At 34.3% G+C, this 25,803-nt stretch overlaps 2 protein-coding genes across 6 annotated transcripts; one reads left to right on the top strand and one right to left on the bottom strand.

The window, feature by feature from the left end:
* Positions 1–960: 960 nt before the first annotated feature.
* LOC106718781 (far upstream element-binding protein 3) lies at positions 961–11,456 on the bottom strand. 4 transcript variants are annotated; one of them, XM_045684613.1, is made up of 16 exons: positions 11,235–11,456; positions 10,824–10,954; positions 10,270–10,418; positions 9,144–9,276; positions 8,602–8,728; positions 7,859–7,987; positions 7,211–7,378; positions 6,631–6,761; positions 6,411–6,486; positions 5,866–6,058; positions 5,480–5,640; positions 4,976–5,143; positions 4,410–4,563; positions 3,999–4,183; positions 3,584–3,771; positions 961–1,765 (listed from the first exon to the last, which is right to left on the bottom strand). In XM_045684613.1, coding segments are annotated over exons 1-16 (2,178 nt in total). In that variant the 5' UTR covers positions 11,319–11,456; the 3' UTR covers positions 961–1,764. The 4 variants fall into 4 exon arrangements, with proteins under 4 accessions (XP_045540569.1, XP_045540568.1, XP_045540567.1 ...); XM_045684612.1 differs by having other exon boundaries at positions 9,144–9,282; positions 10,270–10,415; XM_045684611.1 differs by having other exon boundaries at positions 9,144–9,282; positions 11,235–11,455.
* Positions 11,457–12,323: 867 nt separating this feature from the next.
* LOC106718645 (protein DEK) lies at positions 12,324–25,578 on the top strand. 2 transcript variants are annotated; one of them, XM_045684448.1, is made up of 17 exons: positions 12,324–12,432; positions 14,235–14,304; positions 16,744–16,844; positions 17,860–17,961; positions 18,518–18,624; positions 19,148–19,289; positions 19,404–19,532; positions 19,936–20,098; positions 20,667–20,822; positions 21,210–21,295; positions 21,400–21,561; positions 23,218–23,331; positions 23,631–23,748; positions 23,841–24,031; positions 24,449–24,601; positions 25,003–25,168; positions 25,362–25,578. In XM_045684448.1, the coding sequence occupies exons 1-16, from the start codon at positions 12,391–12,393 to the stop codon at positions 25,009–25,011; spliced, it is 1,845 nt and encodes a 614-aa protein (XP_045540404.1). In that variant the 5' UTR covers positions 12,324–12,390; the 3' UTR covers positions 25,012–25,168; positions 25,362–25,578. The 2 variants fall into 2 exon arrangements, with proteins under 2 accessions (XP_045540404.1, XP_045540403.1); XM_045684447.1 differs by having other exon boundaries at positions 14,235–14,385; positions 25,362–25,577.
* Positions 25,579–25,803: the final 225 nt, after the last annotated feature.

Below are 25,803 nucleotides of genomic sequence, written 5' to 3'. Positions count from 1 at the left end.
TAAAAAAAAAACATGTTCAAAAAAGACATAGGATATAGAAATGATATACATAATATAGTAAATGGATGAAATCAAAATTATATGAAAAACGTCAAATGTTCACACAAGTGCCAAGAGAAAAAAAACCCTAAAGTGAAAAATGTATTGGCATTGTAATACGAAAACAGAACATTTATACCCTCGAAAGAATTCCTAACATGTGTATGTAAAAGCATAATTCAAATATTAAATTCAGAAATTAATAATTTTTCGTATACCATTATAATAGGGTCCCACTTACCTCAATATTCTGTGAAGAGAAGTCATGATTATAAATAAAATGGACACAATTTCAATCAACATACACTTTATATCTTAAAATTAATACAATATGACTCGGGGATAACCCGTAACTTACGCGTTTACCAAAAAAAAAATTCTCACGACTTTGAAATAATTTCGAGAAGGAATGTATTTGGACTTACATTGCCTTCTTTATACCGATAACTAAATGAAGTTATTATCCAAAGCTAAATTGTATCAATTAAATACATATATACTAAGTTTATGTAATTCTAAATGTTGTGTTCGACTTCGTTAACCTAATGAGCTGGGAAGATAGTTCAAATACCGACATCAACTCTAAACCCTATACTTACAACTAGACATTATTGAAATTAAGTCATCTTTATGCGGAGAATTCGGAATCTAGATTTGATTCGTTCATTTAAGGTGCATTTCCACAAAACGGTAACGAACCGAGCTATATAAAGTTAATTGTTTATACTCAAACGCGTGTGTTGTTAAAACTCAATTAAAAAGTTACATGATTTTATTTCAGCTAGTGATTTTTAATATAAAATGTTATTGTTTTTTTACATATATGTGACATAAATTACCTTTTAATTTATAATTTTTATTATTTAATATTTTATTTTAAATCTTATTACTAAAGTTTTTAAAGGTAAGAATTTAATATGCTAAGTACCTGTTCCGTTTTAGTGGAACGAACCCTTAATTTTATAAAAAAATCCTACCAAATCTAGAATCGTCGTCCTTCACAATTGGGAAGCGAAGATTACATATGAAAATATCCGTGAAAGTCCACAATTATAATGTAATAGTGTGTGTATCTAATTCACTCAATAGTGCATTTACCTCCATTCCTCAGCGGCGAAGTATCACTATTTTTTCCGTTTCCGTCTCTCTCTCACTTTATAGCTCCGTCGTATTACATCTTTAAAGGCAGTGTGGCATTACTTTAAACCTGTACAGACTGGCATGACACACATCAGTATCCACACAACACAGTACCAATCAGGTGACAATAAATATATTCCGTAATTAATAATACAAATACACCACACAGCCGATGACAAATTCATAAACACAAGTATGTTATTTAAAAAAAAATCGGTTATAATCTCAAAAATAACAAGTCGTAGTACACAACTGTCTAAACCCCACAAGAAATAAAATATGTCCAAAATTTTATGTGTTAAAAAAAACTATTTATTGCGGGTTGACGGTCGACAGTGGAAACGGATTCGCTTATATTAAGACATGTGCACACATACACGAAAGCGAAACGAAACCAATATTAAGCTTACTGCCTGTAAAACACCGAGACACTAAAACGGAACACAGAAAAGTCCCAAATCTAGAAAAATTACATCAAATTTCGCATGTATTCCGCTTCGCTTCCGCGATAGTATGCGACATAAAGTTACAATCTAGTACGGAGAGTTCTCTTCGGGTGCGCTTACGGGCTCGCTCCTTCTGCGCTCTGAAATCAAACAGAACAACATGGCAACACAACTCGGTAATATTTATTACGGTAATAAATAGCGTTTCTCGTTCAGGCAACCCCGGGCACTGGCCTACATCTGCAACACTACACACTGACACAAAGTTCACATATACTATGCCAAATACTACGTAATACTTGAATTGTCATTTTTATACACCTTATATTTTATAACTTTTTTACACATGCAATACTGAAAAAAAAAATCGATTTTAAAAGACATGCCCAATAACAAATAAAATAGTTTTTGTTGTAAATAAAATGGCAATTTTTTTTTTTAAATTGTAGATTTTAAATTATAATAATAAAAACATCAAAACACATCCATGCATTGACAAACACACGTACTCTATAAAACATTTTAAAACGCAACAGTCTAAAACATAGATAATACTGGATGGAGAAACTTTTTTTTAGTGAAATGTCAAGTATTACTTGAATTCGAAGTTACTATTAATTTAATAAAGTTACTATAAAATCCTGGACCTGGATGAAAAGAGTTACATCTTTTAATTGATCTTAAAAGAGATGTAACTCTATTCATCAGATGTAATCGTTAATGACAATGAAACTTAAGACAAATATTAATAGATCTAACATTGAAAGATTATGACAAGTTCAAAGGCCATTTTAAAATGGTTTTACATGAACACAGGGTTGACAAAAGCTGACAACATTTATTATGCAACATCACAACACAGTTCACCTGGTGATGACAGGTGATAACTGCCGTCCAAAGTTAGTTGCGAACAAAAGAAAATAAATCACATTTTTATGATGATCATTTTGTAAAAAAAAATCAAATGTTAATAGCCAGTAATCACAAATATTAAGTGTGGCAACGTTAACACAAATACAAAAAAGAAAAAGAAATTCGAATTTTGAATTTATAACGCAAAAAAACATTCTAGGGTTGTCTCGACTATATCTATATGTATGTAAATAACTAATTAATTATTTTAATATTTTTCTACTTAAGAATATTCGATATATTTTTTTTAATTTGACACCTATGTAATATAGTTATGTATAATTTATTCATCAAACATGTTTCACAGATCTCCATTCTTTCGTCAACTCACTTCTTGCTTCTCTACTATCCAATTAACGTAGAAAATTAATTCTTTATTACTCTGATGTAAAAATTATTTTAAAAGCTTATAACCACACGTCACGAACACGATTGAACAAGCCACAATATAATGGAGCTATTTTGCTTAATGAACAAAATAATCAACAAAAGTAACCGTTTAACACATTCAGTGACACGGATCTCGACGAAACGAAGAAAATCGTTGTGGCATAAAATGTGTTAAAAAACTCAGACAAGGCATTTTTTTACAGTCAGTTCTAAAAGTAAAAGTTACATTTCAATTAATTCCTTTTATTTACAGCTTGATAAGTTTAGAAATAAAATTATTGCAGTTGCAGCAAAAAAGGTCTTATTATATTGCGACTTCAGAAACCACAAGAAATTCATTTTAGAATTAATACTATATTTAGAGACGTTTAAGTGTCAAGTAAGAAATGCTTACTGAAGATTTCTCATACTAAATCAACACTAAGGGGAACCCTTAGTGACCACTTAACGACTCTAAACGTACCAGTTACATATTTCGATCCTTCTTGCGAATAAAGTTACATTTTATATGGGATATCCATCAAAGATGTTACTTTATTCGTCAGAGATAATACAAAAAAGGCAAAATTAGTTTGGGTATAAAACACATCCTGTATCTTATATGCATGTGTATCTTAATTATTTGTGGCTATGTATATGAGGTAGTTGCAACTCACTACTGCTGATGTTCGGGCGCACCGGGGTAGGGGTAGGGCGCGTAGCCGGGGTAGACGGGCGCGCCGGGCGGGTACATGGGGTAGTGCGCGTTGTACTGCACGGAGGGCGCGGGGGCGGGCGAGTGCGCCGCAGGGGAGGGCGTCGGAGCCGCCGTCGAAGTAGGAGTCGGCTGCTGCTGATATTGTTCCTGGATAACAATAGAAGAAAGTGTAACTTAAATTTAAATACGAATACACATACAATTCATTGTTAGTTTCTGAAGTTAGTCTTTAAAACAAAATTTGTTGTATTTGACGTAATGACATTTCCTATTTGTATATCCTTTACACGAAATGAGTTAAATGACCTTGATTCAAGGTCGACAATACAATGTAAAATATAATTTCAGCCACCCTTTATAACAGATCTGCTTACCTTAAGTTTCATCTGCGCCTCGATAGCCTCAGCCTCCTTGAGCTTGCCTATACCGCGGTAGTACTCCGCCCACTGAGCGCTGTAGTCCGCGCCCCCGCCCCCCGCACCCCCTGCGCCGCCCGCACCACCCGGTGTACTCCCGCCGCCGCCGCTTGACACGCCGCTAGGAGGACTCGATGATGGCCCTGATAATGTTTTATATAATAATTATCTAAGATCACTAACTGCCACATTGATGTGGCGCTTATTTTAAGTGGTTGTCGTTAAGAAAGAAACATATTTAGTCACAAATAATAAATGAATTTATCTGCTCATCGATAAGAACTGTTATGATTCGGTTCAATTTATAATAACTCTAGCCAGAGTCTAGTTGTAAATTGGTAAATAAAAAATTTGCCAGTGAGTTATTACCTGGCTGCTGCGGCTGGTGCTGCTGCTGTTGCTGCTGCTTTGCCTGCTGCTCTATGGCCTCTGCCTCGCGCATCAGTCCTAGCGACCGGTAGTAGTCGATCCACTGCTGCGAGTAGTCTGGCTGACCAGTCACCGGATTGATGTTTACTTGTTGCTGGGTACCAAGGAATTATTTGATAATTACTAAAGGATAATTTTTTCTACATGGATATAACTATTTTACTCACTTAATTTATAATGTTTTGTGTGGGAATGTACCTGTTGTAATTGCTATTTGAGGTACTGTCGCATACTAAAGTCACTTTATATGTGTATGTATGGCATTGTACCTGTGGGTGCTATTATATTTTAGGTACTGTCGCACACTAAACTATTACATTCTCTGGGGCTTATATACCTGAAGCTGCTGATGTTAATATGGTACAGTCGTGCACAAAAGTGACTTCATGCATCAACATGGATATCAGTGTTGCTGCTACTTCTGTTACTAAAAGTACAGTCGTGCACTAAAATGATTTAATAAATTTTTTGACAATGTTTTGACCATACTCTGTGTAAGAGTGTACCTGAGTTTGTTGCTGCTGCGCGGGCTGGTGCCAATGCGGGTTGTACCCCCAGGCGGGCGGGCCTGATGCGGGCCCACCGTACATATCACCGTTGCCACCGGGACCACCGCCACCCGACCCGCCGCCATTGCCTCCGTTGCCATTACCCTCAGGGATGAAAGTTACTGGCTGCAAAGAACATAACATTACACATACTGCCGCAAGGAAATAGAACCTGGCCATTACTAAATATATTTTTTTTTTACAAATGTACTCGCATCACAAGTACACTCATTATATATCATCATTTTGCTATCCACCATTAATGAAGTCAACTATACTTGACATATCCTATTTAGATGTACAGTCAAACCTCGATAAAAGAGAGTCCAAAGAACCGCGACATTTTCCTGCATATAGAGGTTACTCCGGACAATGACCCTTGCTTAAAGAAGTTTCTCGCATATCCAATATTCGCTTAACCTGGTTGAACTGTATTAACTTTAAGAATTATAATTATCTCACCATGCCGACTTTCTCCATGATGATGCGCTTGCAGTGCTCAACGGCATCGGGGTGTCCGCGGATGTAGAAGGTGCGGTTGTTGCGGTCGCCGCCTTGCGCGCGCCGGTCCAGCTCGCAGTGCGCGCCCGACTGCGCGTTTATTTGCTTTATCACCTCACCACCTGATTGTATAATATGTTACATCAACAACATATTCTGTTACAAATAAAGATAATAATAATTAATTAATATTTAATTTAGTCTTGTAAAAATCAATCTAACACTTTAAAATCGCCAATTTATAAACTGTCGAGGGATACTATAAATTTGCAATCGTCTTGCAATTCATTCTAAGCCTAGTCAGTTAACCCAAAGTTAAAATTTCTGTAACAACTAAGTTGACTTACCCCTGCCAATGATGAGTCCGCACTTGACATTGGATATGGTGAATGTGACGCGCATCTCGGGTGTGTCCTGCCACTGATAGTCGCGGTCACCATTCCGCGCGCCCCGCCCACCGCCGCCGCCCCCCGCTCCGCCGCCGCTACCGCCGCCGCCGCCGCCAGCACCCCGCATCGCACGCACATCCTGCTCGCGACGCTGTTTAGAAATCAACTTCCACTTGTGACGGTTTTAAATTCAATAAAAAAAGAAAAAATAATGCCAGTAATCAAAATGACTAGGCAAAACAAATTTCAATGTGGTATAATTAATCTGTTATGTATCTCAAATGAAGACCAAAACTTTGCAAACATCAGATAATTATATCAAAACAAGTCTGTCGCCCTGGACTCCGTCATAAACGTAATAAGTTGTCTATGTATTAGTCCAGACTACGTTCTGCTTTCCGGAGATACCTTCAAACAAACATCCATCCATCTAAACTTTTGCATTTATAATATTAGTAAGATTTGAAATGTCTTCGAAACATTTCCAATGTACGTAAACTCACAGTGACGCTGGCGATGAGGTCTTCAATCATTTGCCTGGCCTGATCCACTTGGTGAGGTTTGCCTTGTAGGTAACATCTGAAATATCAATAAAATGCAAACTATTGGCTTTTTCAGCATTTAGGAAACAAGTAAAAATCAATCTTGATTTCAAAATAGCTGAGAAAGTTTATTTCCTGTCCATTTCAATTTAAATTTAATTATTTAAATACAAATCTATACCTTTTGTCTCCAGGTCCGTCGTCCCTCTCCTGATGGAATTGCACCCTGCAGCCTGTCTCCGCTTGTATCTTCTTAATCATGTCACCACCGCGTCCTATTACTACACCCACTGCTATCTTTGGTACTAACACCTAAAGGTAATATGGTAACATTATTATATACATGTTACAGCCAACGAGAGAATATAGAATACTAGCTTTTACCCGCGACTCCGTCCGCGCGGAATAAAAAATAGAAAACGGGGTAAAAATTATCCTATGTCTGTTTCCTGGTTCTAAGCTACCTGCCCACCAATTTTCATTCAAATCGATTCAGCCGTTCTTGAGTTATAAATAGTGTAACTAACACGACTTTCTTTTATATATATATATAGATAAGAAGTGTTACTAAAGTACTTGTTAACTTTTTTGTCAAATTTTATGTGTTAATTTTTTTATACAATTTGATGACATAAGGATTTGCTTGATGCTTTTGTCCTATATTTCAAATATTTGATTAATATCTAATTAAAATGAATTAGTCAAAAATTGACAAAACACTACAATCTGTAATTTCTTATAAGTAATAATAAAAAAAATACCTCAGTAGCGTTAGTGCCAAGTCCATTGCCTTGATCCTGTGAGTACCCATCATCGTACGGTGGCCGCTGGCCTCCTTGCTGCATGTCTTTGTCAGCTAACAGTTCGTACACCAGTTGCTTTGCAATCTCCACTTTGGTCGGATCACCAGATATACGAAGTGGTTTCTCCTATAACATTGAAAATATATTAAAAATATACTAATATATTTTTGTAGAGTGAAAAATCTTAGGAATAGACTCAAAATATTCCAAACATACTTTTTTTACAACTATAAATTTTTTTTATTAAAAAGTGGCATGCGAATAAGCGGCCACCTTAATTCGTCGAAAAAGCTAAACGAATGCTGCCTAAGGACAGAGTCAGGAGGGGACGCACAGAAAGATATTTCCTTACTGGTTTCCCCTTCTCAGTCAAACATACTTCCGCTTCCCATCGTTTCCTTGTAAGAGATGGGTGGGAAGGGAAAGAGAAATATAATTAGACCTCTGAGTTCTTACATTTATGATTTATGCAGGCCACAAATTGTTATTTCTTTTGATCATAATATTAAGTTATAGTAATAAAGTTGCCATGTGCCACTTTCAAATATTTTTTTACATGTTTTTCTTTTTTTCTATCTTAATTGTTTCTTTAACACTGTTACTTACATATTCAGTATTAGGTCCATCCTGTATAACAACCATTTTAGCCCCGGACTGCTCTTGAAGTTGTTTTATGGTCTTGCCATTTTTGCCAATAATAAGACCCACTTTGGGCCCCGGAAGCGTTATTTCTTCCTAAATTCACAAACAAGATATTATAAGAAAAGATACCAACCAAAAATTTATATGTTGGAAACAACATAAAATAAATGTAAAATAGTTTAATGTCATGTGATTTCAGTTAATTTCAAACTTTAACCTTAAGTAATATCTTATAAAATTGTTAGAGTTTCTATTTGTGGCATTACTGAATGAAAAGTACAAAAATTTAAGTTTAAAAACACAATTATAAAAAGACTCGCTGTCGCCCGCGACTTCGTCCGCGCGGAATCAAATAAAAACGTAATAAGTAGAATATATGTTCCTTTAGACTATGTTCTACATTTGTGCCAAATTTCATCAATATCTGTTAAGCCCTTCCGGAGATAACTTCAAACAAACATCCATCCATTTAAACCAGGGATCCCCAAACTATTTTGGACAAGTAACCCCTTTTCCAAAATGAACTGTTACCTCACACCGCCATGGCCAAATTACCTACTTTTAAGATCAATTATTATTATTATTCATTCTGACTTAGGTCAATAGAAGACAGAGTGAGAATTAGCAATGCTTTAACCCCTTTGGCCCACCTGATCTAAACTTTCGCGTTTCATTAGTAAGATGTATAAAAGTTACGAATGACATACAGTTATAGCGAGTCCGCCACCGCCGCCGCCGACGGATCGCGGCATGGGCGGGCCTCCACCCTGGATATCCTGGTGCTGAGGGGCATTCTCCCGCCCCCTGTGATTCACTATCTGATTCACCAGCTCCCTGTTTGAAGAAATAGTTGTAATCCACAATCACACATATCCTAGCTGACACCAACTTCTGATATATTTAATTCAAGAGTAAGTACAATAAGTTCGTGCAAAGATACCTTACATGTAACTAAAACAATTACTTAATCTACTTAAATAATTGTTCGTTTCTGAGATCAAAATTCCTGTACAAAACATATTTTTATATTTTTTTTGTTTAAGGTAATATGTTCTATATAGACATTTTGGTTTCAGTAACCTATGATAAGTCAGATAGTTCATCTATAGTAGTTTTTGTCAAGAAGTTACAATGTTATAGAATGTAACTTTACACTTTAACAAAGTCGTTGAATTAAATAGTCTATTTATTTTGTTACGGTAAATTGTATTTTTTATTTTTTCACTTGTAATATAAAAAAAATACTTACTTGGCCCTAGCAATAGCTTCCCTAGATCCGGTAAGGGTACAAAGCCTATCAGGTTGTCCGCCTGAGTCTGGTGCCATCTGTATCTTGCAGCCTGACTCTGCTTGCAGACGTGTGATCTGCTCACCACCACGACCTATGACTAATGTATTCAATGCATTTAGAATATACCTATGGCATATAAACAAATTGTTGACAACCCTATTATTTTAAGATAAAGCATTGCCAGCCCTATCCCTGTCAAGATAAAGACAGAATTATATTTCATTGCAGTTTTGTCCCAACAAAAAATATGACGTCATTTCTTTTGAGGTGTTCTTCCTGTATTTATTAACATTGTATGTGTTTCCATTGCGGAAACATTCATGAAAAAAAAATATTGTTATTTATATGTATTTTCAGGGTGAATAGAAGAGAAAACAATATGTTTTCAGCAAAGAAACCTATGTTTTTTATGCTTATATATCTTGGGTCAGTCATCTAACATAAAGATCCCTCCTAAAGTTATGCAGTCTACTTGAGTATATCATTTGAATTTCAATAAGCAGAATATCAAAGCAGTTTTTATTAGTAACCATAGTCACAATAAAATAAATAATGTATGAGAAACATTGTATGTTTTATGTCAATGTTTTTAAGATATCTTACCAGTACCTATAACATAACGACAACCTTTTTTTTTAGTGAAAGGTGCCCATAAACATGTCACAAAATGTGTTGCATACAATAACTAGAAAAAACTATATTTTTTTATCACATTGAATTTCTTCTAAACTACTTGGGCCCATACTTCTACATGTTTATTAGTAGTTTGAGTTATCATGGAGTGTCAAAACTTTTTGTTTCACAAAACATTTGACCAAGCAAAATAGCAGGATAGTTTGAAATTAACTCAATGTACGTAGGTAGATACAAATTTTGGAGTATGTATGAACAAGAGGGTGTCTTATGATACCAATTGTCACTCAGGTGTTTAATTTTTTTATGAAAAAGGAGAAGAGGCAATATGTAAAGCAACAACATCTCCAGTTACATTATTATCCGTTGATATCAATAACAGCACTTCATGCTCTAAAATCTCTCACATTTTAGTATTATATTAGGTAGATAGAGAATAATAATGGCTTACTTAATCCAACCATCTTGTCGGGCACTCTAATGTACTCATTGATCTGCTGGTCAGGCATCATGTTAGGGGGCCCGGAGGGCGGTGCGGGGGGCGCGGGGTTGGCCGCCATGCGCGCCGCTGCCACTGCCGCTACTGCTGCTGTTGCACTGCTATTGCAAACATAACAGTAAAGCTTTGCACATTATCAAATCTCATACCAAGATGTGCATTAACATTGACTAAAGCTGACAAAACATATAATAGTAAAATGTTTTATCTTCTTCTTTATGGGGTTGTTAATTAAGAAATTATTTCAGACAATTTTTGTTATGTTAGAACTATAATCATAATTGAACTTTTCTTTAATTTTAAACTGTAGGGTAAATAATTGTAATTGTTTGTAAATAGAATTCTACTTCAGGTAAAGTCTTCTAAAATATCTTTGTGGCTCGTAACTTCTGGCGAGTCGCTGCGCACTTAGATGTAGCGCAACGTAGCGTGATACGAGGGGAGGGCTTTACGCAGCACGACGATGACCTTGTGCCCCCAAGATATTTGAAAAGACCAATACAAACCTCATTGGTGGTTGTTGTTGTTGTGGTGGTTGAGGAAATACTGTATCCACTGGCGCCAATTTTTTTGCAATAGGTTCCGGTCCGTCTTCAAGAGGCCTCTTGCTACTTCCTCCGCTAATTTTAGCCGCAATCTACGATAATTGATAAAGTAAATAATTTGCGACGCTCACAAAACTTTAACTCGTTCTAATGCATCATAATTGTTAACAATGGAATGCCAAATTAAAAAATAGGTTATACAACGTATTAGTTAAAGAAATGTCAGTAGACAATTATTTGAAATCAAAAAGAGGGTCGATTGTGATTGATAATTCAATATACTACGAACTGAAAACGAATGAAACAAATTTTTATCTGTTGAAAATACAAATGCGACGGTGTCAAAAATTATGCAGATGTCGGTCTACTCACCAAGCTAGCACGTTGTACAGCAGCCGCAAATCCCGCCGTTTGGCTATTATTCGGAAGCGTAGCCATAGAAGAATAATCACTCATGTTTGATTAAAGTGCACATTCAATTGCGGAATACGGCAGCCATTAATAAAGGATATCTATCCAAAATCGCTAGACACTTGCCTCGCAACTTGCGAGAACGACGCGAACCATAATCAGAAAGAAAGTTTGTATAATGTTTTACTCATATAAAGGCAACAGTCAACAGTCATTCAGCCACGCAACACGTTTTAACCATAGATTATAGTATTTCAACCACTAAAGTTTTAGTAAAAAAACTTTCACAACCAATAACCGAAAGGAATGAGTAGAAATTCGGATTACGGAGTTAAAAAAAATGATGCGAAATGGGCATACGTTTCTTACTTCTTCATCCAAACATTTGGAAGATGTATATAGACGTGTGTAAATCTGCTGTGACCAAACTCAACTAAATTGGGAGCTCACAGCTTATCGTGATGTACTACATGTATGAGAACCGACAAGGCGCAAGCTGCAAATTATAACTCTATGCAAGTACAGGTACAACTTGAGCTGAAGTCTAAGCCAGTTTACTGATCTTCTTCACACATGTGAACCAATGGCTGACCTATAGGTCATCAATTTTAGTTGAGTTACTCATGACTAAATGTATGCATAGTTATTTTTATATGCATCTACCCTTACTTATTCTTCGGGTATCAGTGCTTTTGAATATTTTAACGGAAAATATCTGTGAAAGAACAGAAAAGAAACCAAGGAAAAATAAGAGACTCATTGCATACATTACAGAGATGAATTTACGAGCAACAGCTAGTATATTAAATATAATATTATAAAAAATACTCCATTTTTAAGATTCAAAATGGCTATCGGGATCTGAAAAAAATAATATCAAAGAAAAAATTTACAGTAACATAATAATTTTATTAAGATATTCTTTACTTGAAAATCGAAGAACATTTTTACGTGGAATATATTAAATTATTTTACAAAAAATTATACAAAATTTCAAAGTTATTAAAACCGTGTAACGAAACGCAAACTTTTTTTTTCTATGTTGTGGGTGCGTGCATTTGTGTTGTCCGGTGTTTGAAGACGCTTGGAATTCGCTTTCAATTTCTTCGTAGGAAAAATGTCGGGTGATACCGATAAAGCAAAAATCAGTGATAATCAGGTATAGTTGTGAAATATATATTTTAATTTCATTTCTTAGTATTGGTGCGCGTCTTTTAAGAACATTTCTAGTTGTGAAGTGATGTTATTTCCGTGTTATATCACAAATGTTTGCCTGCGTCTCAACATGGCTGACAGAACATTCGCTTCCCGCTAAACGCGGGAACTGCGCCACGGAGGGTTGTAATATAAGTCAATAAAATGCATTAAAAACGGTGAATGCTGTTCTGATCAGTCAAAGAAACTGATTCTGATGGGATATTTTTCAAGAATTCGCATATTTTGGACACCCCCGCCCCTTTGCATTTCGTTGCAGGGCCTTTGTTAATGTGCACGATATTATATGACATTGATAGGAAATCCGCATGACCTTGATATTTTATTTCTTGCGAATTTTCTATTCAGAGGCCCGAGATATGTTGTTATTCCACTGAACGTCGACCTCGCGCCTTCTTATACACGCTCGAAACGCGGCAAGCGATGTAAATAAAACTCAAGTCTCCGGTTTAGGGGCCTTTATTCATGACCTCTTTTGGTATCTACTTGGATTTTTTTTGCGTATTCACGTATTTTCGTTACTTTAATTATCAACGCAATGTTTTTTGACAATCAAGTTGCTGAAATGTAAAATTAGCATTTGAGAAAATCTCCATTTTCGATTATGTTCTTACATAGATGTTAAGTATATACGTATGTATAAATACTGCACATAGACAATACGGTAGTGTATAGCGATAGATGTAGAAACATTGAAATATATGTTTTATGCTGAAGGAATAAGGTCTATTTTCGATTAAAGGACGTAAAACTTCGACGCCAAAGGTATCAAGACGTAGTGTTTGATGTGAATTCTGGTATAAAACTATAATTTTTATATGATGGAATTTATTTATGTATTTTAGAAATTAAAAAGAAATTATGAAAATGATATTATGACAAAAATTGTAAGCGTAGATTATACCTATCTATAGTTTATCACTTGTATTATATCAGCCATTAACCTGATGGTAATGTAATTAGTTATTATTACAATAATTAAAAAAATATATATAATGACTGTTTATATTCCCTTCAATGAAACTAAAATCATTAAATTAAATCCCATTTAATGATAAACGAATGTAATCTTCAATTACATCAGAATGACTTGGCATAAATAATATATTAATCTCTTGTAAAATAAGATTATGTGAACATAAATGTTAAAAAAAATGTTATTACACTTATAAAAAATTAAAAAAAAGTTAATTAAAAATAAGTTTAATTGTTTCATAGAATGTAATGTTAAATGTATTTTCACACTTACCCCCCACTTTGGTATATGTAAAATGTCATGGACAGTGTTAAGAAAACTTTAATAAAATTGAGAAAATTAAAGGTTGATAATTACATTTTTGTATGAGTAAAACCCATCTATAAAAATTAATCTAACAAGTATGTGCTTGTGTAGGGATTACAAAAGTTAGCTATGAAATACATGAACATTTTGAAATGTCAATTTTGACAACCCTACTGGCTTATGTAAACTAGAATTTTCAAGACATAAAACCAGATAAAAAAAATGTTTTTAACCACTGTGTTAGTTTACATTATAATGTAATAAACAATAAAAAGATATGTAACACATTCAGTACCACTAATATTTTTAATAAGAAAATTAAGTCCGCAAACAAGTTGGTGGCGTTGAATGTGTTAATTCAATGTATAATGAAATGTGACATTTCATATTAAATAATTTGTAAAACACTAAAATTATCTATGCAATAAAGAATGAAGTCTTATATATATTAAATTTCAATACAGGATGAAGACAAGAAATCAGTTGGTGGTGACGGTCAAACAACAGAAGATGAATCCTCGCAGGACTCTAAGGGTGAGTCTGTGGCTCAAGGCGACGCACAAGGTAAAGCGGATGTAGAACAAAATCACACGGATGAGAAACAAACCGAAGAAGGTCAGGATTTTTTTTTAATATAGTCTGCTGATTTGTGTTCATCTACATCACAACTAACCAAGGCTTGTTTTGTCTGTCCATTAAATTCATAATCGGGTGTGTAAATAAAATTTAAAAAATTCCAGTCATGATAGACAAAAAAAATGTAAAAAAAAACATGATAGTCGAAAAAGTAACGATAGTCTAATTCTTGACTTAATTTTATTCTTACTTTAAACTATAATTGGTTTTGCAGTTATAGAACAGGAATTTAAAAAAAAATATCCATGACAGTAAAAAACATAATAAAAAAACTAATAATGCTACAAAAATAATGACTCAAAAAAGTCACTGATAATTCGTAACTTAGTTATTGCTTTAGATCAACAAAGTTAATTTATACGTATTTAATTTTCAAGGCCATAGGAAGCTCATTCATGTTTAAATAAAAAATTATTTTCTAACGTAATGTTTAACTCTTCTTTTAAATGTTTTTTTCACAATTTTTTAAATACTGTTTACTTTTCCAATACCTAAAAAAATTAGGAACTTCTCAATACAAAAATATTTTTTTTTATTTGATTCTGAAAAAAAAATTACTGACAAAATTATAGACTGCTTTAAAAAATGTATTTAACATCTTTTGGAGTTGTGTTGATGAATTTCTTGGTATAAAGTGAATAACAAATGTCTGTGTTTGCCTACACCGCTTTCCCCTGATGGTTTTAAAGTTTATCGCGCTTTACGTTACTAACTTTTTACTTGTGTCTCGCATGTCATTATACAAGGTAAGTATTTTTCTTTCATTCACACAAACATAAAAGTGAATGTCTTCTAAAGTTTATTTAGTACAAGCTGTTGTCCGCGACTCCGATTTAAAAAAAACATTAAATTTAATTTGTAAGCGTTTTACATCCAGACTATATGATTTATATTTATACAAAATTTCAGCGAGATCCGTTTAGTTGTTCTGGAGATATTTTGTAACAAACATCCATCCATCCATATATCCAAGCATTCGCATTTATAATATTAGTAAGATGAAGGACTAAAGTTTGTAAACAATCATTATTTCGCAAAAATATGTGCGATAAATTATATCGAGAATTTACTGTCAACAATACATTGCTATCTCATTTTTTTGACTGCGAATGAACGAGACTTCAATAATTACAAGGTTAGGTGTCCGTTTTTCTAGTAATCATTCCAGCTCTGTACATATTTTTTACGTTTTTTTTACATATTACAAAATTATTTTATTTATTTTAACACCGATATATATTGTCGTCTCTGTAATTCTCTGATAAAATTGAGATGACATTTTTTTATAAGAGTTTTAAGGTAAATCGATTTATGATCTTAACACAAAAAGGTTATGTAAATATTTAAGTTCTATTTATAAAAATTGTGTCAGTGCCGATTATTAAGATCGTCTGTTGGCATAAGTAAAGTGAAAGAAAAAAAATGTTTTGATTTATGAGGCTGATAAAAGAGTATATACGTAATATATTTTTACTTTAACATTTAAATATTAAAAGAGCTTTTGACTGAGACTTCATTAGATCGGAATTAAAAATAAACTTATTAAGTAGCCCATGTGTTCATCCAGAGAGTAAATACTAACAAATATCCATCCATCCAAACTTTTGTATTAATAAAATCAAAGAAGAAGGAGTAAGATTTCATCAAAAAATAAACATGATAATTGTTTTAAAAAATACATAATCTTTTTAATTTATTTACGTTTGTACACGGAAAAATACAGAGGAGAAAGGTTTTTACTAGATTACGCGTTGATGTACTACTTATTATTGACATTAAATGTAAACTACTTCTGTGATAAACTGTGAGTTAAAAATGTCGAAGTACACGTACAGGGCATATTGTATCTCTTTTGTGTAATGTCATATATATTAATAAGATTGGAGAGTCTGTTTGTTATCGAAAAAAAAATTGCGAACATGATGTTTGGGTTACAAACAAAAACAATTTTCCGTCTGTAAGGCCTCGTTTGTTCCGGGTAATTTACGGAATGCCTGGACCGATTTTGACGGGACTTTCGAGAAGGCTACTTTTTTTAATACCACACTGACGAAGTCGCGGGTGACAGCAAGTAAATGCGAAAGTTTAGATGGATGGATCGTTAGCAGGTTACTCCAATACGGCAAAACTGTTCCTGATGAAATTCCGCACATAGATTGTTGTCTGGAAGAATGCATAGGCTACTAATGTTTTTATTTAATTCCACATGAACGGAATCCCGGCGACAACTTGTATTAAAAATAAATATTTGTATACTAATTAAATAACGGCTAAATTCATGTGATCTTGATCTAGTTTCGGCTAATTATGTCATATTAAATGTTCGATTTTGTTCAGGAGACGCAAAGTCGACGACGGCCAACGGGAAGGATGACGACGATGTAGGCGGCGAAGACTCAAAAGACGACAAGAGGGATGTGAAGAGCGATGACTTAAAGGTAAGTGACTAATTAAAAGATAAAACAAATAAAAGAAAACCTTTGATTGATCTGGCTGAATTGAATTTTATCCTTGGCGGAAAAATAATTTATATTTCATAGAAGTTAATAAAAAAAAATCCGGTAGGTTTTTATTGACAAAACGTACAAAAACGTACAGTCTGAAGTGAACTTTGAAGAAATGAGAGAATAATATGTTTTAGGCAGCGGAAACCCACGATTAAGTCTACGATTACAAAAATATTTCTTTACTAGGTCCAACTTTTAAGAAAGGCGTTAGGTTTTTCTTGCATTCCTGTTTAAATTTTGCTAAGTTAGTGTAGCATTCAAGGTACTGTCATCAATCTACAGAAATCTGTATATGTTCTCGACATTAGTAAAAAATAATTCACAAAAGACACTAAAGCGTTCTGGATATGTTGTATGTAGGCGTTGCCATGGCGACGGGATTCCATTCGTTAAACGAGCTGTATCTAATCTCTACGAAACATAAAGGGCATTTAATACTTAATAATTGTTATTAAAGACGAGGGGCTTACTCCTTTTAATAGGAGGGTGACACCTATGTATACGATTGGATGTGATTACAATTCGATTACTTTCGATGATTTTATCTTGATGTGTTTTAATTATTTGTACACAACATTAGTTATTTAAAGATACACATTTTACTTAAGCAAGTACTTTCTTACAATAAAAAAACTTACAACAGTGTTTCAAATACATTTTAGCTTAAACATACGTCAAACCTTTTATACTGTGACTCTTGAGCCTGGCGCGGTTTTTGGACAAATCATGGCTATTGAAATGATTATGCGTAGGCTTGCGAAATGCGATCTTTACCAATAAACGATGCAGTACTTGTACCGAAAGCAGTATGGTGAAACATATCACCACGTTGGAGTCAATAATATCAGTCAGCGGCGGTCAAAGGGTTAACGAAGACTACTGACGCCGTAGAAATAAATATTTTTTTCATTATTCAAAAAATAATGCTAAAATGTTTGACATTTAGGAGGAGAACGGTGAAACCCATGACGAGAATGACAAAGAAGATGTCAAGGAAAATGATAAGTCGTCTAAGAAATTAGCACCCAAAAAGAAACCCAAGAAAGAGGTCAGTTTTGTTTTTATATTATTATGAAAAATTGTAAAATAATAACCTTAATATTTCATTAATTTATAAGTTTTGATTGACTTCCAAGTGTAAGGTCTTTCGTACACAAGGCAACGTAAGTCTTTGAAACTTGGCGATTTTAGTAGCTAAGACTTACGCAGTGCACAGTCATAAAGGTTCGTAACAGCGCGCGTTGCCGACATTTCTATCTGTCATCGCGAAATGTCGCTCGCAACCTGTTTGTCAAGATCGTCGTGACAGTCACTGCCATTTTGAAGATGGCGGAGCAAATCTATAGAGTTTACGTATAGTCGCTATACCTGTACCAACCGAATAAACAACTCCCGTCGACAATTCAACGTTGTGTGTACGAAGCGGCCGCAACGTGATTTACGAAACGTAACCTTACAATATTTGTTTCGACAAATTAAATCGCCTTTTGCGCAAAGGGACTAAGGCATCATTCGATTTATATATTTTTTGTTTCAATAAGGCTTATATATTCAGCTTTATTGAATACTTTCTGGTTTCTAAATTTCTTATTTCTATGAAAAAGGATACTGAAGAAGAAGACGAAGAAGATGAGGAAGAGGAGGAAGAAGAAGAGGAAGAGGGTGATGAACAAGATGAAGTAGATGATGATAAGAAACAAGCTAAAGACAAGTAAGGTGTTTTAGTATTATGAGTAATATGTAAGTTGCAGATGTATGCTAGAGGTTTGCAAAGACCCAGGAAAGGCAGTTCGTTATTTCTAAAACTTGTATTACGACCACTAATTTTATGTTTACTAAGATATCTTGTTGGAAAAACATTAGCGCCGGATGCCTAATTTTAGTTCCCTCACCCTTTTCTTATAAGGAAGGAATGGGGATGTGGATTTAACGGAGGAGGGTTCTTTTAGGAAGGAGAAATATTCTCTTTCTGTGCGTCCGTTAGTTAAAATTAGTCAACGTATCTGCGATTGCGGATGTCTATAGTAGGATAACAGATAGAATTCAGGTGGCCGCTTGCTTGTTTGTCGCCTTTTGTAAAAAAAAATAGTTTTGTAGTTCTTTTGTTGATACATGTAATGTTGCATTAATTTTAGAGTCACGGGTTTATTAAAAAAGATTTAATAAAATTTACAGCGTATTTTCATTATTTTATGCATTAGCTGCAAATTTTGATACATAATTTGTGTCGATAGAGTAAAGAAACCGGTTAAGAAAGCTAAAGACGCAGAAGACGATGGAGAGGAAGAGGAAGGTGACGAGGAAGAGGGCGAAGAGGAGGAGGAGGAGGAAGAAGAAGAGGAGGTAGAGGCGCCTAAACCTAAACCCAAAAAGGAGGTAAAATTTGACACAATTTTATATACATATTGAGTACACTCTTAATAATAATTAGTTGGTAATAACGGAAATACATTAAAAATCTTTACTTAATGTTTGTTTTTTGTGTACCAGCCTACGGAACCGCCAGTTCCACTGCCAGCTGGCAAGGGCACTCCGTTGGGGCATATCAGCAACGTCGAGGTCTCTCTCTCGCGCTTCAAGACCCAGGACCAAAAGCTGCTGCATCAATATCTATATGGAGTAAGTTTTTATAAAGCAAATAGCCAGCAACCTATAAAATGACCTGGGAACTATATGTCTTTCCAAATTAATTCTTGAATTTGTACAAGATGGTCATTGTGCATAGCGATCATGACACTATTTCATGTTTTATCGAAAATATTGTTGTTTTGTAGATCTAAGTGAAGCAAAATTGTATAAATGGACTGCAATTTTATAATTATGTTCGAAAAAAAAAATCTGAAATAGTTAAGAATTCACGAGTATAAAGGTAACCGTAGAATTCCACTTCCGTGACACATAAATACATTTTGTAGTCTCAGTACTAAAGTAAGTGTCATGGTAGTGAAATTCTGTGGTTAAATGTCAAGCTTGTTTAGGCTTTTTTTTTTTAGAATTAGATATATAAAAATAATGTTTACAGCAACTGTGCCTCGACCGTAACGTGAAGCGCAACATAAAGAAGTTCAAAGGATACGAGTGGGCAATAGGTTCCGCAGACTACAAGGCCAAGTTGGAAGAGACATCTAAGATGGAGCCAAAACAGTTACGTACCATGTGCGAGATGCTGGACTTGGATAAGAAAGGTTTGTCACATACAATATTGTGATAAAATTTAAGCCAAATTAAGTAGACAGTGGTTTTAATATACAGTGAAACCTGGTTAAGTGAGACATCAAGGGACCTGCAATGTTGTTTCACTTATAGAGGTATTCCACTTACCCAGTGTCTCAGATATACAGGTATAAATAAATATATGTCTCATTTACAGAGGGTTCCATTAATAGAGGTGAGAATACAGGTTATTTCAGTTATACAGGTGCGATCATTAAATAAAATAACGTTCAAAATTTGTACTTACGTACTTGAAATTACGTGTGGAATTTGTGGGTAGAATAAGAATGAGTAAACAAACAATGTTATCTCAGTTACAGAGGTTTATGCATATAAAATTTACTCGCTGTCTCAGTTATAGAGGTAACTATGATGAAAAATCGAAAGAACAAACCCCAGATATAGAGGTTTACCTCGTCCCACTAACAGAGGTAATTCAGTGCCAAAGTGTTGGGACCTCAGCATGAGTTCCAATTATGGAGGTTTCTCACTTATCCAGGTCCCACTTAACCAAGTTTCACTGTAATTTATTAAAATTAGGTTCATCATCGGAGCTTGCGGCGCGGTTGGTGGGGTTCTTGCAGCAGCCAGGTGCGAACAGTCCGCATGCGCGCGGTGTGGCCCGACCTGCGCCCGCGCAGACCGCACCCGGTGGACGACCTCGGCGCTCTGCAGCCGTCAAACTGCATAACAGAGGTATATGGACCAACATAACAGTGACTTAAATAGAAAAATATAAATAAAGAGTAGTTACAAGATAAGATAGATTGGGAATCCCACCCGAATAAGAATAAAAGAAGACGAATGTTGGAAAGAAAAAGTATTCAGAATGAAAGTTCGAGAAGAAAAATTGCTCTGACCACCATATTAGAGATAGAGGCAAAAAAAAAGAACAGTGGCTTTCCATAGTCGTAATACTTGTATATAAAGAGATTGTCATCTCTTTTATTTGAAAAAATAAAATAAAGACAACAATATGTGAACTTAATGCAAGTCATCTCATTGCATCGCGTGATATTTGCGGGAAGGTTTAAAGGATTTTTTTTAATGAGTTTGATGTCATGTAATTATGTTGTTCAACAGGTTATTCAGATGAGGAATACGAGACTGATCCAGAGACGAAAATCAAAGGCCCTAAACCTAAAACAGACGGTTCTGAAGATTCAGATGTAAGTTATTTGACTGACTCAAGCTTTACTGCAGCACTCGTAGTAGACGTATTAACTCTTAGAGTGTGGATTATTTATTTTATTAAGAAATTATTATATGATAGGGTTCGTTTAACCCGAGTGGCTCTGAGGCGGACTCTGACTTCGACCCGGAGGCGGGCGACGTTGGCGGTGGAGCTGGCCGCAAGCGTAAGTCGGGCGGCCGCCGCTCCTCCGCAGGCAGACCTGGCAAACGTGGTCGTAAGCCTAAAGCTAAGAGGGGACGGGTAAGTTGTAATTATCTGTTACAATCAATATTAAGTAAAATGTGCAACAAATACCGCTGAATTTATCTTTAACTTTGCGTGGTTATATTGATCCAGGCTGCGGGTGAGCTAGCCTCTATTTTATCAAACAAAATGAGGACTTATTTACGCACTCATTGAGATAAAACATTAAATGTTAATGGACTTGAACTACATACAATGTAAGCTCTATGCCGTTGATTAAGACGCCCTGTAATATTTTTTAAATTATTATTAAAATATGTACGTTGTGTATTAGGGTGGGTCAAAAAAATCAACTATTTTTTTTTACAATTAATACGGAAAAATGGGTTACTAGACACCTTAAAAAAATTCTCACCAAATATGAACTCTTAATTTTAATAGGAAGATCCTCCGCATCGCAGTTTTTCATTTTTTTCTCAGTCCAATAGAAAAAAATTCATTCCTCATCATTAATTGGTCGTACAGAAAATTTTTTTTAAGAATTTTGTAGGAAATTTAATGCTCTACAAAAAAGGTATCTTATGTTTTTTCCGTAAACCTCACCATTTCACTAATATTGAAGATTTAAGATTGATTATTTTAAGTCAAATGTCACTTTTGTTTATGAATTTTATAACTCGACAAGAAATGGCTATTATTGAATGCGCAATAGAAATTTTTGTAGCAAATTAACTGCTCTATAAAAATGGTATCATATGTTTTGGCGATTAAATTAAGCGTTCAAAAGATATTCATCATCAAACTTTCATGTATACCGATTTTAAGAGTTTAAGAGATCATAACTAGAAATGCTGTAGAAAATGTAAACAAATAAAAACAATATAACTATAAAGAAAAATGTAGGTGGCGCTAGTTCACAAGGGAAACAGAGTAAATAGAATACAAAACAAAAATTCTCTACAGAAGAAATTTTCCCAAGGACAATATACAGCTGTAGTGGAAAAATTTTTAAGACGTTTTGAAGACGTTATAAAAAAACAACATGATCGTGATTTCTAATGATGAAAAATAAAAAGTTTGGAATTATTGAATAAAAATTTTGAAAACAAAATTCAAATAATACTTACATTAAAGACAAAAAATGAAATTTTCTCAAAACTGATAGATTAAATTGAAATTTTTCGATTATTTGATCAAAAACTCTTAAAATCGGTATATATGAAAGTTTGATGATGAATATCTTTTGAACGCTTAATTTAATCGCCAAAACATATGATACCATTTTTATAGAGCAGTTAATTTGCTACAAAAATTTCTATTGCGCATTCAATAATAGCCATTTCTTGTCGAGTTATAAAATTCATAAACAAAAGTGACATTTGACTTAAAATAATCAATCTTAAATCTTCAATATTAGTGAAATGGTGAGGTTTACGGAAAAAACATAAGATACCTTTTTTGTAGAGCATTAAATTTCCTACAAAATTCTTGAAAAAATTTTTTCTGTACGACCAATTAATGATGAGGAATGAATTTTTTTCTATTGGACTGAGAAAAAAATGAAAAACTGCGACGCGGAGGATCTTCCTATTAAAATTAAGAGTTCATATTTGGTGAGAATTTTTTTAAGGTGCCTAGTAACCCATTTTTCCGTATTAATTGTAAAAAAAAAAATAGTTGATTTTTTTGACCCACCCTATTGTGTATGTGTAGGGGGCAAATAAATCTGGTCGCGGTAGAAAAGCCAAGTCCGAGAGCGAGGATGAGAGCGACAAGTCGGAGAGCGAGAGCGAAGCCGAGTCTGGCAGCGAGGTCGATGAGTCTGACGTAAGTTACATCATTTTATACCTTACTCTTATATAAATAAGTGACAAATGTCATTTGTGAATGTTAAGACATAATGGAACTAGAATAATATCACTAATTTGACAGCCGAACTATTAAACCTGAAAAATGTATTGCTAGCTCTCACCGATAACAATACATATTAGAACATTGTCAGTTGGGTTCTTTATGTTGTCATTAATACTCATTTTTTTTGTTTATTTAATTTTAAAATGATTTCTTGTGAAAACTAGTATCTTTACTCAAAGGTTTTTAATAATGTTTGTTATTTTGCACGTTAGCAAGAGCCTAAGGGCAAGCGTGGTCGGCCGGCGGTGGTGAAGGGCCGCAAGGGACCTGCAGCTAAGATCGGCACCACTAAATCAACACCCGCCAAGAGAAAAGCACCCACACCGCCAGGTAAATTACCTATTTTTTACCTAAGTATGTATTTAATACCTTTTAGAGATTCTAGTGTATTCTGAAAAAAATATAATTGTTTATTTATGTAGCTAAAAAGAAGGCAGCCGGTAAACCTGTAGGTCGGCCGGCAAAGAAGGGCAAGAAGGCGTCCTCTGAGGAGGAGTCGGGCGAGGGCAGCGAAGAGGAGGAGGAGGCGGGTAGCGAGGTGGAGGAGGAAGAGGAGGAGAGCGGGGAGGAGTCAGACACGCCCGCAGACAAGAAGGCTAAGCGGCCGCCCACGGTGAGTATACAACACATTGTCACTACTACATAGCTTGAAATTATCAGTCTGCTTTGCTGTATATATATTATCAGTTATTTACAAATGCGTGCTTTAAAATGTATACAAATTTAAGGTTCTTAAAGCTCGGGTTCTTATTCAGTTTTTATGAAAATTATATTCTGTTTGTTTATATACTTGATAAAAATATAGTAGTAGTAAGTAGGTCACAAAAACTTTCTAACCTGGTGAGACCTGAACATAAGAACCTTGTCCCTTTTTATCATTGACAGGTTACTTGTATAATTTTTTTGGGTTCTACACGCATATGAGCTACCGTAATTGCTTTCCATTTTTACCCACCGGGCTTTTCAGACCATTTTGTTGTATTATATTTATTGTTCTTTGTATTTATTGTAATGTATTGTGTTGTGTAAGGACGAGGAGATAAAGAAGTACGTGAAGCAGATCCTGGACGGCGCGAATCTGGAGCAGATCACGATGAAGACCGTGTGCAAGCAGGTGTACAGTCACTACCCTGACTTTGACCTCGCGCACAAGAAGGACTTCATCAAGGCAACAGTCAAGTCGGTACGTATGCAAACACGCAGACAAACATTCATTACGTACCAGTTTTGAAAAATTAAAAAATATATAGTAAGTAAGTAGCTTATGCGTTTGTGTATACTATATTCTACATCTGTGCCAAATTTCATGGAGATCTGTTAAAACATTTTGGAGATAAGTTATAACGAACATCCATTTATCCAAAAAAGAAAGATAATAAGTGTTACCAATAACCTGAATCAAATCCCGGTTAGATTGAAAACTACCATCCATCCATACAAAAATTGTAAGATTAAATAAATGTTGCATGCACCCACCAATATTCTCATTTTTTTTTATTTTTGCTTCCTGAATTGTTTTGTTTATTGTTAGATTGCATGTTGCCTTTTTATTTGTTATTATGTTGTTGTATTTGTTTGTTGCAGTGTATTTAAGATGTTAGGAGTTAAGGGCGGAGTGTAGATGTCTACATAGGATACCTATAGTTTATAAAAGGACATAGTTATATATTATTACAATAATAATATATTATGAAAGAATAAAATATCTAAAATGAAGTGGAATTGATGATCACCCGCTTTTCTTTACAAGGTAGACATTTTTTTGTTTTTTTATTATTTCTTGTATTTTTCATTTTTGTTTTATCGTTCACACAAAATAATCATTTCATTTGCTATTTTTTTTAATCGTCAGATATGGAAAATTTGTTATTAAATCTGTTAGTTGTTAAAAAATTGACCGATAGAAATATTTGGATTGTCATAAATATTTTTTTTTATTGCAGCTCATATCCTCGTGAGCAGCGACCAGTTCGGCCGCAAACATAGTGAAGTAAGCCACACTTTAATATTAAAACTATCGCCCGCCGCACCGCAACATACACTTATTTTAATCATTATTTTGTTTACTTTCATTCTCTAAAGATACACAGAAATGACGATAATGTGACTGAGAATTTAAAAAAAATATTTGTGTCCAGGTTTAAATAATTATTTCTTAAATTAAAAGAAAAAAATAAATTTAGGTATTTGATTTTGTCATATATTTTACTGGTAAAAATATTGATCAATGCAATCATTAAATGGATGCTAAAATAGATTTTTCATATTGCTATTTAATAACTGCATTATCATTACTTTGTTATTTAATCTACTAAATCATCTATTGGCTGTTGAGCCACATCACCATTGCCTATTTGATATTAAAAAAACAACTGTCACATAAAC

This window comes from Papilio machaon, chromosome 26 (assembly GCF_912999745.1).
Source record: "Papilio machaon chromosome 26, ilPapMach1.1, whole genome shotgun sequence".
Taxonomy (NCBI): Eukaryota; Metazoa; Arthropoda; class Insecta; order Lepidoptera; family Papilionidae; genus Papilio; species Papilio machaon.
The sequence above is the reverse complement of the archived record's forward strand: the minus strand, read 5'-3'. Positions and strand labels throughout refer to the sequence as shown.

Excerpts from the sequence above, each read along its gene's own strand:
- LOC106718781 (XM_045684611.1), bottom strand. The coding sequence starts at position 11,318 with ATGAGTGATTATTCTTCTATGGCTACGCTTCCGAATAATAGCCAAACG. Across the intron at positions 10,955-11,234 it reads CTGTACAACGTGCTAGCTTG|ATTGCGGCTAAAATTAGCGG; the intron begins GTGAGTAGACCG and ends CAATTATCGTAG. Across the intron at positions 5,144-5,479 it reads TCATGGAGAAAGTCGGCATG|CCAGTAACTTTCATCCCTGA; the intron begins GTGAGATAATTA and ends TGTTCTTTGCAG.
- LOC106718645 (XM_045684447.1), top strand. The coding sequence starts at position 12,391 with ATGTCGGGTGATACCGATAAAGCAAAAATCAGTGATAATCAG. Across the intron at positions 14,386-16,743 it reads TGAGAAACAAACCGAAGAAG|GAGACGCAAAGTCGACGACG; the intron begins GTCAGGATTTTT and ends GATTTTGTTCAG. Across the intron at positions 16,845-17,859 it reads TGAAGAGCGATGACTTAAAG|GAGGAGAACGGTGAAACCCA; the intron begins GTAAGTGACTAA and ends TTTGACATTTAG.